Source organism: Rana temporaria, chromosome 2, assembly GCF_905171775.1.
Source record: "Rana temporaria chromosome 2, aRanTem1.1, whole genome shotgun sequence".
NCBI lineage: Eukaryota > Metazoa > Chordata > Amphibia > Anura > Ranidae > Rana > Rana temporaria.
Genome location: NC_053490.1, coordinates 278,018,888 through 278,033,635, shown reverse-complemented (window position 1 = coordinate 278,033,635; position 14,748 = coordinate 278,018,888). Strand labels below are relative to the sequence as shown.

Sequence of the window (14,748 nt, the reverse complement as noted above, 5' to 3'; positions counted from 1 at the left end):
TTATAATATGTCAAAAAAAGTTAGATTTTATTTCCATCATTTACACTTTCAAAAATGCAGAAAACAAAAAAATGGCGTCTGCAAAAGTTTGGGCACCCTGCAGAGGTAATATCTTGTACTGCCCTCTTTGGCAAGTATCACAGCTTGTAAACGCTTTTTGTAGCCAGCCAAGAGTCTTTCAATTCTTGTTTGAGGTATCTTTGCCCATTCTTCCTTACAAAAGTCTTCCAGTTCTTTGAGATTTCTGGGCTGTCTGTCACGCACTGCTCTTTTAAGGTCTATCCATAGATTATCAATTATGTTGAGGTCAGGAGATTGTGAAGGCCATGGCAAAACCTTCAGTTTACGCCTCTTGATGTAATCCCCTGTGGATTTTGAGGTGTGTTTAGGATCATTATCCATTTGTAGAAGCCATCCTCTCTTTAACTTCAGCTTTTTCACAGATGGCATCAATTTACTATTAAAAATTTGCTAACATTTTATTGAATCCATTTTTCCTTCTACTCGTGAAATGTTCCCTGTACCACTGGCTGCAATACAACCCCAAAGCATGATTGATCCACCCCCATGCTTAACAGTTGGACAGAGGTTCTTTTCATTAAATTCTGTGCCCTTTCTTCTCCAAACGTACCTTTGCTCATTCCGGCCAAAAAGTTATATTTTAACTAGTTACCGACCGCCCACCGTCGTCATCACTTTAAAGATGAATATCTCGGTAACGGCAGCAGCTGCTGCCACAATCGAGATATTCATCTCTTCAGTGGGCGGTCCGGTACACGATAACGGCGGTCTCCACGGCGGATTCGCCGCGAGATCGCCGTTATCGGTGGCGGGAGAGGGCCCCCCCCCTCCCGCCGCTCTCCCGCGCCCTCCGCCGCTTACCGTAGCCGTCGGTAGCGGCGGAGGCAATCGGGACCGTTCGGCTGGTGACTGGGGACGAGACTGAAGGAAAAATCTCCTTCACCCGTCCCCATAGCTCTGCTGGGCGGAAGTGACGTCAAAACGTCAGTCCCGCCCAGCGTCTTAAAGCAACATTTTTTTTTTTGTCATTTGAAAAAATGACATTTCCAATATTTTTTTTTTTTTTTTTTGCATTTAAGCCTAAATATGAGATCTGAGGTCTTTTTGACCCCAGATCTCATATTTAAGAGGACCTGTCATGCTTTTTTCTATTACAAGGGATGTTTACATTCCTTGTAATAGGAATGAAAGTGATAATTTTTTTTTTGTATTATTTCAGTGTTAAAAATTGTAAAATAAATAAAAATAAATGCGAAAACCCCCAAAAAATGTTAAAGCGCCCCGTCGAGCTCGCGCATAGAAGCGAACATATACGCGAGTAGCGCCCGCATATGAAAACGGTGTTCAAACCACACAAGTGAGGTATCGCCACGATCGTTAGAGTGAGAGCAATAATTTTAGCCTTAGGCCTACTCTGTAACTCAAAAAATGCAACCTGTAGAATTTTTTAAACGTCGCCTATCGAGATTTTTATGGGTAAAAGTTTGACGCCATGCCACGAGCGGGCGCAATTTTTAAGCGTGACATGTTGGGTATCATTTTACTCGGCGTAACATTATCTTTCACAATATATAAAAAAATTGGGCCAAATTTATTGTTGTCTTATTTTTTAATTTAAAAAAGTGAATTTTTTCCAAAAAAAAGTGCGCTTGTAAGACCACTGCGCAAATACGGTGTGACAAAAAGTATTGCAATGACTGCCATTTTATTCTCTAGGGTGTTAGAAAAAAAATATATAATGTTTGGGGGTTTTAAGTAATTTTCTAGCAAAAAAAAATGTTTTAGTCTCGTAAACACCAAATCTGAAAAACAGGCCCGGGGCTAAAGTGGTTAACCTCATCGGTCCACAAAACTTGTTTCCAAAATGCATCAGGCTTGTCTATATGTTCATTTGCAAAGTTCAAATGCTGATTTTTGTGGTAAGGACGTAGAAGAGGTTTTCTTCTGATGACTCTTCCATGAAGACCATATTTGTACAAGTATCTCTTTATAGTGGAATAGTGTACCACAACTCCAGTGTCTGCCAGATCTTTCTGGAGGGATCGTGCAGTCAAACGTGGGTTTTGAATTGCTTTTCTCACAATCCTGCGAGCTGTTCTGTCTGATATTTTTCTTGGTCTTCCAGATCTTGCTTTAACTTCCACTGTTCATGATGACTGCCATTTCTTAATTACATTCCGAACAGAGGATATTGACATCTGAAAACGCTTTGCTATCTTCTTATAGCCTTCTCCAGCTTTGTGAGCGTCAACTATTTTCAGTTTCAGTTTTCTAGACAACTGCTTAGAAGAACCCATGGTGCTGATTGTTGGGGCAAGGTCAGATGAGTCTGGGCATTTAAAACCTTTGAGATTGACATCACCTGGTCTTCCCAGACGATGATTGAGAACAATCCATGACACTGGCAGGTCTCAGCTTTGCAAAGGGGGCAGTGCAGGCTAAAAATTCTGCAGGGTGCCCAAACTTTTGCAGACGCCATTTTTTTGTTTTCTGTAATTTTGAAAGTGTAAATGATGGAAATAAAATCTAACTTTTTTCGACATATTATAAGAATGTCTAATCTGTAATTTGATGCCTTTTGGAGATTTTGCCGAAAATTACACTGGCAATTACACTGGCATCTCACTCACCTCTTCCTCCTGCAAACTGAAAGCGACAGTGTTCTCTCTCCTCTCACCGAAACATGAGAGGGAAAGGGGGGGACTACAGGAATGAAAGTGTTTTTTTTTTTTCTCTCCTCTCAGCCGCGAGCTGAGTAGGGGGGGCAGCTGGGCTCCTGGGAACATTCGGGCACCTTACAGGTGTAATGCCTGTACCCCCCTGATGGCGGCCCTGTTTGTAATCAGTATATTTAAACAATGTGCAGTGCTTTAATAAGGTAATATAAAATCTGTATAATACAGCCCAATAATCATAATAATATGGGAGGTTGTGATTGAGAGCAAGAGTCCATATAAAGGAAAATTCTTCCAATAAACAGTTGACAGTAGTACTAAAAGTAGCACATATTAACGCATAGCATAACATCCATCCATAAGGTATCACAAGGTGCATAAGGACAACTCCACATGTGAGCCTTCACCCAAACAGCGCACTTACCGGATGAAGGAAGTGAATAAGCATCAATCGGTAGTACTGAATCCTCTTTGGTAAATTCCATAGGTTGGGGGATATTATCCAGAACATGGCACTATGTAAAAAAGCTAACCAACCAGGAGCTCAAGGAGATTTATATAGTATACTATTTATTGATGAAAAAATTGGCAGCAGTTTTAAAACATAGTATAAAAATAGAGAAAGGAAAAATTGCACTACTAGCTGCCAGCATCAACAAAAAGACTAATTGCATAAAAAACATAAAAAAGAGAGATGCAGGGCTAAGGCATTAGTATACCCCAGATAAACCTCCATGGAATGAATGCAGTGAGTGAAATGCAATACAAACTATAAAAAGGTGGTGAAAGGATGAGTGCATGTACACTCAAAAATGAGTAAATAGAGATAAAAATAAGTGTCAAAACTATTTAGATGTTGTGGACATTCATATTGGTGAGGAATGTATATGTTAACCTACAGCAGGTACAAAGCTTTACATGTGTGGACACATGGAAAGCCACATGAGAACAGAAAGGGGATAAATATTCACACCCATGCAATCTGATTCTGGTGCGGACCAAAAAAATGATCCTGCACAACTTTTGTCCGCATGCGATGTAAATTCAGCCATACAATATGTATGGCAGAATTCGCATCGCACAGACTTTGGATGTGATTTGCACAGTAGTGTGGTGCGAGTTCCATGCGATGTGCACTAATGTTAGAGAGACTATATTGTATGAATGCCACATGAGAGTGCCATGTAGTGTCCTGTAAGAGGGACTTTACTATGGAACTACAATATCAGAGAGTGAGTGTTCCGTGAGAGTGTTCTGTAAGAGTGTTTTTCATGAGTGACTGTACTGTGGAACTGCAATATCAGAGTGTCCCATGAGAGCATTCAGTGCGAATGGCTCTACGTGGTAATGTCCTGTGAGGATGAGTGTCCTGTGAGAGGGACTGTACCATGGGAAAGACCTGAATCTTTTATATGGCCTGTGATGTCACTTGCAGAAGCAGAGGTCTGCTGTAAGGTCTGGCAGAGAAGAGCACCCCAATACAGCTCTAATTGTCGGGATAGGTAAAAAATGTAGCCCAGGCCTGCTGTCTGGGTGACTTTGCCATTAACCTGACTGTGAAAATAGTGCATGTAAGATAAGGTCCACAAAATGTCTATTACCAAACCTTTTTTGTGACCGATTTTAACGGAGGAGAAACATTTTTTAGTTTTGACACTTGACCTGTACTCGTGCTGAAAATATCTGCTCTTTCTTATATTTTCCAATTTCATGTGCCATATTAAACTTTATTTGATCGATTTGGAGATTATTTGAGGCTGATGGTTTAAAACTAAAACAAAGTAAGTGAAGCTGTTGCTCATAGCAATCATTATGACTTCTTATGCCCCGTATACGCGATCTGACATTCCGACAGCAAAAGTCCGATGTGAGCTTTTGAACGGAAATTCTGACCGTGTGTATGCTCCATCGGACTTTTTGCTATCGAAATTTCCGCCAACAAAAGTTTGAGAGCTGGTTATCAAATTTTCAGATGGGGAAAAAATTCCTATCAGAAAATTCGATCGTCTGTAGCAATTCCGACGCATGCTCAGAAACAATTTGGCGCATGCTCAGAAGCATTGAACTTAATTTTCTCGGCTCGTCGTAGTGTTGTACGTCACCGTGTTCTTGATGGTCACACAAAAGTTCTCTGAACTTTCGTCCATGTGTAGGCAAGCCTTGAGAGGAATTCAGTCGGAAAAACCATCCAAGGTTTTTCCGATGGAAAATCCGATCGTGTGTACGGGGCATAACCCCCTCAGGGTTCATCTTTCAGTGGAAATAATTTCTCTACTAATAGGCAACAAGAGCTCTAGCTGTTTATTTCCTCAATAATCTGCTTGTGTCACAATGTTGCCTTTTTTTTATGAATGTGAATACAATGTCAAGTAGCAGCATTACGATCCTGAGATGGATGAGATACTCAAGTCAATCATCGGATATCAGTCATTTTTATGCGGTGAGCAAATGGGAAAAAAATCAGCACAAACTGAAAGATGAGGTTCCCAGGAAAATGCTTCAGCTATACTTAGACTTCTGTTTGCAGCCTTAAAAGGAAGCTGAAGTGTTCAAACGCATAACGCAGGACTGCTCATAATCCCCAAACCCTGGAGTTTGTCTAATACATAACCAAATGTCTGCATGCAAGCTTATCATGCCATAGCTCCTTTGTGCACAAGGACCATACACACATCTCATCATTTATACAACACTATTCCCCCCTCTGCTCATCAGTTACCCAGAGTCGCCTTCTATGCTGTGCATATATTTTCTTTTTGGGTACACCAAATATATACGGTATGTCATTTGTTGACAACCGAATGTATACTAATACTACCTACAAAGCGTGTATGCATACAGAATTCTATACTTGCCAACCAGAAAACAAGGGGACTTCCTCTGTTTTTTTCTAAATATAAAAGTCCTCATGAAAAAGGTGTGAAGGTGCATAATGACCTAAATCAATGGGTGCAGCAATAAAGTAAAAAATAAAATATTTAGAAATCCAGGCTGTACAGTGCCTTGAAAAAGTAATGAATGAATGAATGACTTGTATAGGGCTACTCATGCGAACTGAATCGCCTCTGGGCGCTTTTTCCAGCCAGTGTCTGCTTGGCTGGTGCGGTCATTTTACCACGTAGGATCGTGACACGCTTTGGACACACAGTCATACAACACAGATATACATATATATATACTGGGCCAATTTGGACAAGATCCAATTTACCTACCAGCATGTCTTTGGAGTGTGGGAGGAAACCGGAGTACCCGGAGGAAACCCACGCAGGCACAGGGAGTACATGCAAACTCCAGGCAGATGGTGTCGTGGTCGGGATTCGAACCAGCGACCCTTTTGCTGCTAGGCGAAAGTGCTACTCACTACACCACTGTGCTGCCTTGACATTTTCTACATTTCTGTCATGTTACAACCAAAAACATAATGGATTTTGTGAGATAGATTAACACAAAATGGCACATACTTGTGAAGTGGAAGGAAAATTTATAAATGGTTTTAATTTTTTTTTTTTTTACAAATAAATATGTGAAAAGTTTGGCGTTCATTTGTATTCAGCCCCCTTTACTCTGATAACCCCTAACTAAAATCTAGTGGAACCTTCAGAAGTCACCAAATTAGTAATAGAGTCCACCTGTGTGTAATTTTAATCTCAGTATAAATACAGTGAAGCCTTCAGAGGTTTGTTAGAGCACCTTAATGAGCAAACGGCATCATGAATGCCAAGGAACAACCAGACAGGTCAGGGATAAAGTTGTGGAGATAAAGAAAATGGAAAGAGTATGGCACAACTGCAAACCTATCAAGACATGGCCGTCTACCTAAACTGACAGGCCGGGCAAGGAGAGCATTAATCAGAGAAAAAGCCAAGAGGGTCATTGTAACTCTGGAGAAGCTGCAGAGATCCACAGCTCGGGTGGGAGAATTTGTCCACAGGACAACTATGAGTCGTGCCCTCCACAAATCTGGCCTTTATGGAAGAGTGGCAAGAAGAAAGCCATTGTTGAAAGAAAGCCATAAGAAGTCCTATTTGTGAGAAGCCATGTAGAAGAAGGTGCTCTGGTCAGATGAGACCAAAATTAAACTTTTTGGCCTGAAAGCAAAAAGCTGTGTGGTGGAAAACTAACAGTACTCATCACCATGAACACACCAACCCCACCGTGAAACACGGTGGTGGCAGCATCATGTTGTGGGAATGCTTTTCTTCAGCAGGGACAGAGATGCTGGTCAGAGTTGATGGGAAGATGGATGGAGCCAAATACTGGGAAATCTTAGAAGAAAGCCTGTTAGGCCGCGTACACATGATCGGTTAAACCGATGAGAACGGTCTGATGGACCGTTTTCATCGGTCAAAACCGATCGTGTGTGGGCCCATAGGTTATTTAACCTTCGATTAAAAAAAAAAGCAAACTTGCTTTAAAATGTAACCGATGGATTGCTAACCGATAGGTCAAAACCGATCGTTAGTATGCAAAACCATCGGTTAAAAACCTGTGCATGCTCAGAATCAAGTCGACGCATGCTTGGAAGCATTGAACTTAGTTTTTTTTTTCAGCACGTCGTTGTGTTTTACGTCACTGCGTTATGACACGATTGGTTATTTAACCTATGGTGTGTACGCGTGATGGACCATCAGTCAGCTTCATCGGTTAACCTAAGACAACTGTCCTTCAGACCGTTTTTATCGGATGGACTGAACGTGTGTACGAGGCTTTAGAGTCTACAAAAAAGACTTGAGACTGAAGTGGAGGTTCATCTTCCAAGAGACCCTAAACATACAGCCAGAGCTACAATAGAATGGTTTAGATCAAAGTGTATTCATGTGTTAGAATGGCCCAGTCAAAGTCCAGACCTAAATCCAAATGAATCTGTGACAATACTTGAAAATGGCTGTTCAGATGCTCTTCATCCAATCTGAGGTTGAGCTATTTTGCAAAGAATAGGCAAAAATGTCACTCTCTAGATGTGCAAAGCTGGTAGAGACATACTCAAAAAGACTTCCAGCTAGAATTGCAGAAAGGTGGTTCTAGAAAGTATTGACTCAGTGGGGGCTGTATATAAATGCATGCCACACTTTTCACGTATTTATTTGTATGTTCCACTTTGTGTTGGTCTATCACATAAAATCCCAATAAAATACATTCACGTTTTTGGTTGTAACATGACAAAATGTTGAAAATTTCAAGGGGTATAAATACTCAAGGTACTGCAAACAACTGTCGATACTTTTCACAAGTATATCTTTAGAACACTTCTAATGCATGCTCCTTTACATTTCTCTATGTGCATATCTATTAACTTGTGACTAATTGGCTAGTGAAGGTGAGACTACATTTTATTTCCTTCAGGCACCGGCATAATTGGGTCACTTGCTGTCTGCAAGTTATGTACTGGGAATCCACTCTCTTAGCCCTTACCTCACCTTCTCCATGTACGCTTAATTCTAATCCCATTATTTTCTCTTGGGCAAGTCATCATTCTGGCCATGCATGGGCATCGTTCATCTCATGTAATAAATGATCCAATAGCTTGCCAAATTACCCGTTATGAATGCTAGGTTGACAGCACAAACCTCAACTCTCATCATTTTCCTCTTAAGAGTACTATTGATGGGTTTATTCTCACACAAACACACTGGGGAACTCAACAGGGCTCAGCCCCATAAGTGACAGTGCTTGCACCTGAGTTATGTACTTGTCACGCTCCTTCCTCAGTGTGCTTGCTCTCTCCCTCGCCGGTCTCTGCACAGTCATACTGACAGGCACATGGCTGAGGAGTTTTAAACTAGAGCCCGATGAGGAATCGAGAGACTAGCTCCCCATCAGGTTTGCTTTACATTTGATTGACAGTGGATGGCAGTGTTACAGTGTGTTACACGGTGCTGGAATATGGCCGGGTGTCTGTTATTCTCTCTTCCTAAGATTGCTGGGAATCTCTTGTGAACCCATTGGATACCTGTTGGAGGTTAGGTATAAGCACCTTTTTAGTATTAATATATAAGATATCCACTCAACAGCCTCACTGCCTCCCTATTCAGTCTAACATTTATCTGTGGACTCATCACAGCTGAGAGAGTTGATCCATCTATCCTGAATGACTACCTGTCTTGCTACTGACATACAAATTTAAAGGGTCACTAAAGGATTTTTTTTTATAGCTAAATAGCTTCCTTTACCTTACTGCAGTCCTGGTTTCATGTCCTCATTGTTCGTTTTTGCTTTGATGTTGCTGTAATTCCTCTCTGTTCTGGACACTTCCTGGTTGTCTGTTTCCTGATCACCACAGTACTGGGAGATTTCTCACTGTGGTCACTAATCAAGGAGGTGTGATTACTGTGTGTCTAAAACCCCTCAGCACCAATCCAGTTTAGTTTTACAAACCTTCACTGCCCTCTATTGGCTCTCTGGCTCTGTACATCAGAGAACCAGGAAACGACAGCAAAAACGAAACTAAACTGCAGGTACATTATATGATTGGTTTTTATCTATTTTTAATCATTTTTAAAAGGAATCAGTTAACTATTATGCCTCTATACCCTGTAAACAGTCATTTCAGCTAAAATATTTTTTTTCTTTAGTGACCCTTTAAGTATATGGTTGCTATGTTACCAAAAACAAATCCTGGCTATACATTGAAGATGCATATTTGATTCCAGAATAAATGCCCCACAGTAATCTTTGGCTGTCTATTAAAGCTGCACATTCGATTTCCAGGCCACCTCCGTCCCTAACTTGTGTGTGTGCATGGGGGCTCCCGCGCATGCCGGGGCTAACCCACTTCTTTTGAACTGCTGCTGGTGTTGTTGCCCCTGTACTATATACTGTCTCTGTTTTTGACATCTGAATATACAAACAAAAGCTCCTGAGGAATGCAGTGAATATTCGTGAAACATGTTGAGCGAGCATGTCAATCTAACTAATATAGGGTGAACTGGTACTGCCATATTCTCAGGTGTGTGTACCCCCCTTGATTGAATAGACAGAGTTATATATCTATCGGCATATAACACACACAGGCCTATAACACGCACCCTAACTTTAAGAGGGAAGTTTCAGGAAAAAAACTTTCCACAGCCCCCTGCGTATAACAGTTTACCCTCTATTTTCAGGTTAAAAAAGTGAGTGTTATACGCCAATAAATACAGTAATTTAAAAAAATATATATGTTTTAACATATTCCATGTTTAATTTATAAAAAATTACTTGTTTTATACTTCTGTGTATCGCAAATTGTTATGGTTCTATTAGCCCCAACCACAAATTTGATGGGACGTAGGTCCCCCCTTTTTTCCTTATTACTAAACTTTTGGCACTTCATCTAACGGTCTCTCCCTACTTTGAGAGATTTCTTCTTACTTCCTGCTGTGCCTCAAGACAAGAAAAAGGTTTCCCTATGGGACGCAGACAGCAGAAAAAAACTTGATAGGGGTTTAATAATCCCTTACTCTATCCAAAGCTAAAAACAGTTTTGGCTTCTGAAATATTGTTTTGACAATCCCTGTAATAGGAAGTGTGTCCTTCCTCTTAATAGGGACATTTTGCTTATTTTAGCAAATATTCATAAATGTTTACAGACCAACTTGTCTCTATTAGGCCTGAGAGAATTCTGTACAGGTCCAGATAAACTTTCCTGCGTGCCTTCTGATTCTGAGAAATGCCACGATTTATTGTATTTTTCCTTGATCGGACGAATGTAGGTCGAAGAAGTGAATGCAATCAAAGAAATTAAATCTAATCAAGTATTGTGCATATGTATGACGTGTTACTACTCTGCTTTTATCTTTTTCTAGCACATGCACTAATGATGGTAACTGGCACTGTGAGCAGAATGCATGCCTTATCAATCCAAGAATTATTGAAGCCGTTAATCGAGGCTCATATGGGTAAGAGAGCTCAACCAAGCTACATGCTGCCTTTTTGTGTACAACAATTCTTATTTATCGTTGGGCATCAAAAATATATTAAAATAAAAACGGTACCTTTGTTTTCTTTGCTGAAGCTGGAATGCTGGGAACTACAGTCAGTTTTGGGGTATGATACTAGATGAAGGTATCCAGTATCGATTAGGAACCACAAAGCCCTCCTCTTCAGTGATGAACATGAACGAGATGCACGTACGTATGCCACTTTTAATTTTAAGTAATAATTCAAAGTAAGCAGGGCACTAATGATTTCCAGAGAGGTTCTCTTTGTGGCCTGGTGCACAAACAAGGTTTCTGTGTATTTTTTTAACTATATATATATATATATATATATATATATATAAATACTTTTTCATATACAGTGCCTTGAAAAAATATTCATACCCCTGGACATTTTCCACATTTTGTCATGTTACAAGCAAAAACTTAAATGTATTTTATGTAATAGACCAACACAAAGTGGCACATAATGTGAAGAAAAATTATAAACGGTTTTCATTTTTTTTTTTTTTTTTACCAATAAATATGTGAAAAGTGTGGCGTGCATTTGTATTCAGCCCCCTTTTCTCAGATAACACTAACTAAAATCTAGTGGAATCAATTGCCTTCAGAAGTCACCCAATTAGTAAATAGTCAACTTGTGTGTAATTTAATCTCCTGTATAAGTACAGCTGTTCGGTGAAGCCCTCAGAGGTTTGTTGGAGAACCTTAGTGAACAAACAGCATCATAAAGGGGAAGCCATAAAAGGTCCCATTTGCAGTTTTCGAGAAGCCATGTGGGGGACACAGCAATCATGTAGATGCTCTGGTCAGATAAGAGAAAAATTGAACTTATTGGCTTAAAAGCAAAATGCTATGAGTGGCGCAAAACTAACACTACACATCACCCTGAACACACCATCACCACTGTGAAACACGATGGCGGCAGCATCATGTTGTTGGGTTGCTTTTCTTCAGCAGGGTCAAGGAAGCTGGTCAGAGTTGATGGGAAGATGGATGCAGCCAAATACAGTGCAGTCTTAGAAGAAAACCTGTTAGGCCTAGTACACACGAGAGGATTTATCCGTGGATAAATCCTCTCGAGGATTTCCGCGGATTTGGATCCGATGGAGTGTACTCACCATAGGATCGAAATCCGCGCCGAAATCCCATCGCGATGACGTGTCGCGCCGTCGCCGCGATGATGACGCGGCGACGTGCGCGACACTGTCATATAATGAATTCCACGCATGCGTCGAATCATTACGATGCATGGGGGGGATCCATTCGGACGGATTGATCCGGTGAGTCTGTACAGACCAGCGGATCAATCCGTTGGGATGGATTCAAGCGGATAGATTTTAAAGCATGTCTTCAAATTTTTATCCGCTTGAAATCCATCCCAGGGGATAAAAATCCGCGGAAACAGATCCGCTGGATTGTACACACCAGGGGATCTATCCGCTGGAGCCGGTCCGCGGATCAATTCCAGCGGATGGATCCTCTCGTGTGTACGGGGCCTTAGAGTCTGCAAAAGACTTGAGACTGGGGCAGACTTTCGCCTTCCAGCAGGACAACGACCCTAAACATACAGCCAGAGATACAATGGAATGGTTTAGATCAAAGCATATTCATATGTTAGAATGGCCCAGTCAAAGTCCAGACCTAAATCCAATTGAGAATCTGTGACAAGACTTGAAAATTGCTGTTCACAGACGCTCTCCATCCAATCTGACAGAGCTTAAGCTATTTTGCAAATAAGAATGGGCAAAAATGTCACTCTAGATGTGCAAAGCTGGTGGAGACATACCCAAAAAGACTTGCAGCTGTAATTGCAGTATAAGGTGGTTCTACAAAGTACTGATTCTGAATACAAATGCACACCACACTTTTCACATTTTTATTTGTAAAAAAATTGCAAAACCATTTGTCATTTTCCTTCCACTTCACAATTATGTGCCACTTTGTGTTGGTCTATCACATACAATCCTAATAAAATACATTTGTTTTTGGTTGTAACATGCCAAAATGTGGAAAATTACAAGGGGTATGAATACTGTTTCAAGGCACTGTAGTATCATTATTTCCATCTAGTCCTATATTTTGCACACCAATTTTAAGAAATATTATCACTGACACTGCTATACAAATGTATCTCCATTTTATTTAATCAGTGTTAACATTGTTAAAAGACATGGGGGGGGGGGGGGGGCAATAACGACGTAATAAATCACTTGCAACACTTTACAAAGTCCTGTCCCCAGAATCATATAAGTCTGGCAACAGTTTTCTCAAAAAATAAGTATTGGGTTACAAGATGTGATGCTGAATCTGCCCCCCGTCGCCTCTGCACTTAGAACTGAGCCATCTAACACTGCTGATCACTCGGTTCTCCCCGCTGCTCTGAGCAGAGAGCTGTGATTGTCAGTCACTGCTCACTGCTCTGCCCCTCCAGCGCTTACTGGAGCACTAGGCTGTGGAGGGGAGGGAGGGGCTTGCCCAGTCTCCCAGCAGCACAGCCAAGAGGCTGAGACAGCTGCTAGCCCTGAATATGAGTGGATCCCGACACTAAAGTCAGGATCTTTCCCCAACCTGGATCGGCTGAGTGACGCCAGCTGACAGCAGGCTTAAGCCTGCTATCGGCTGGAAATGGATCACAGGAGGGCAGAACAAATTGCACTCCTGTGATCCATAGGAGAAGTATAACCAAAAGACCTTTGGCCATACTCCAACTTTTATGAGTTCCAACATGTGCAATGGATTTAAGTAACTCTTATTTGTGCCACTTTTACAATGTATCAGTATGTCTGCAACTAGTTCAAAAATAATTGCCCTAAATTTATAGATAATGAAATTGGAGGTAATTTAGACCAACTCCAGCTAGTGGTATCCACCCATTGCCATCCGCTGTCCATCACAAGGGAGGGGGACCTGATTGGGAACTCGGAATCCCCATCAAGCTCTGTACACTCAACTGCAGAACTTTTCAACTGCTTTACCAGTCTGTGTGACATGTCCAGAGGACAGGCAGGAAACTCAGTATTACGGAGGATGGAGAGGTATAGCCTCAGTGACAGCCTCCATGCAACAAATTCAAGTACCTTTTTCCAATAGGCACATTAATCTGTCACAAGCACTGACATTTTATATGCGGAGGCACAACAGAATTCTAAAGAATGTGTATGCCACTCTTTATGAATTTGAGGGATAACACTCTTTTGGAGAGGTAATTTTGCTTTAGTGGTCCTCTTAAGATGAACTAGATGACCAAGAGGATTTTAGTTTTTTGAAAACAGTGCATATATAGATAGAGATACAGCAGCCATGTAGGGCTCGTGAAACGTGAAGGACAGTTCTTTCCGATGCATCTGGAGAAAGGTAATAAGTTTGCGTAGCCAAGTCCACTTTAGGAAGCGTGAGTGGAATGTATTGCTGTCATGTCACAAAGGGTTAGTATGTTAACATGCCACTGGAATGCAGAGATTCTCCCTCCTCCAGTCATAGCTCTTTCCTGAGGTTAGGGTCAGTGTGTGATTTTTGGCAGGCCCCAACAGGGAAGCACAATGCAAATGTGATTTAAGCCAGCTTTTTCAGGCAACTTCCACTCAGGAAGTACCATTCCACTCGGAATAAAGAATAGTAGTAAGAGAAACATCATTGCAGGCTACTGTTGAGCGAACACCCGTCTTTTTACCATCCTGCCAATAGAGGAAAGAAAAGGAGGGGGTCTACCCAGAGACCAGAGAATGGAAAATTCCTTAGGATGGGACAAGTGAATTCAGTCAGGACCCATAGGATTAGACCCCATAATGCTTCAGAATGTCTGCCTATTTAGGAATTCCTTGACCATTTCCCAGCATGTACGTCACTATTAAATACTTGACATATTTTTTAAAGATCCAAGCAAATATGTTTCTGTTTTTAGGCTAAAAATTAAAATGACATATTGAGGGGGTGGAGAATATTAAAAATAAGTAGTACTACGTAGAGCTGTAGCATCTAGCTTTGAACATAGAATACTTTCAATTTATATTAGACAGAAAATGTAAATAGAATGCTTTTTGAAGGGTCCTGTAAAAAGTATCACAGGACCCCAGACGGAAACCACTGTAGGCCCATTGGTGACCTTGTCATAAAGGAAAATTTCTTAGTGAGAT

The 14,748-nt window shown here is 41.0% G+C and overlaps 1 protein-coding gene across 1 annotated transcript in view; it reads left to right on the top strand.

The window, feature by feature from the left end:
- Positions 1 to 14,748, top strand: part of TINAGL1 (tubulointerstitial nephritis antigen like 1) — a 74,977-nt gene that overhangs the window by 43,048 nt on the left and 17,181 nt on the right. Inside the window, exons 6-7 of the mRNA XM_040337090.1 lie at positions 10,481 to 10,573; positions 10,690 to 10,804. Coding sequence (XP_040193024.1) covers positions 10,481 to 10,573; positions 10,690 to 10,804 — 208 coding nt within the window. The remainder of the gene's footprint in view (positions 1 to 10,480; positions 10,574 to 10,689; positions 10,805 to 14,748) is intronic.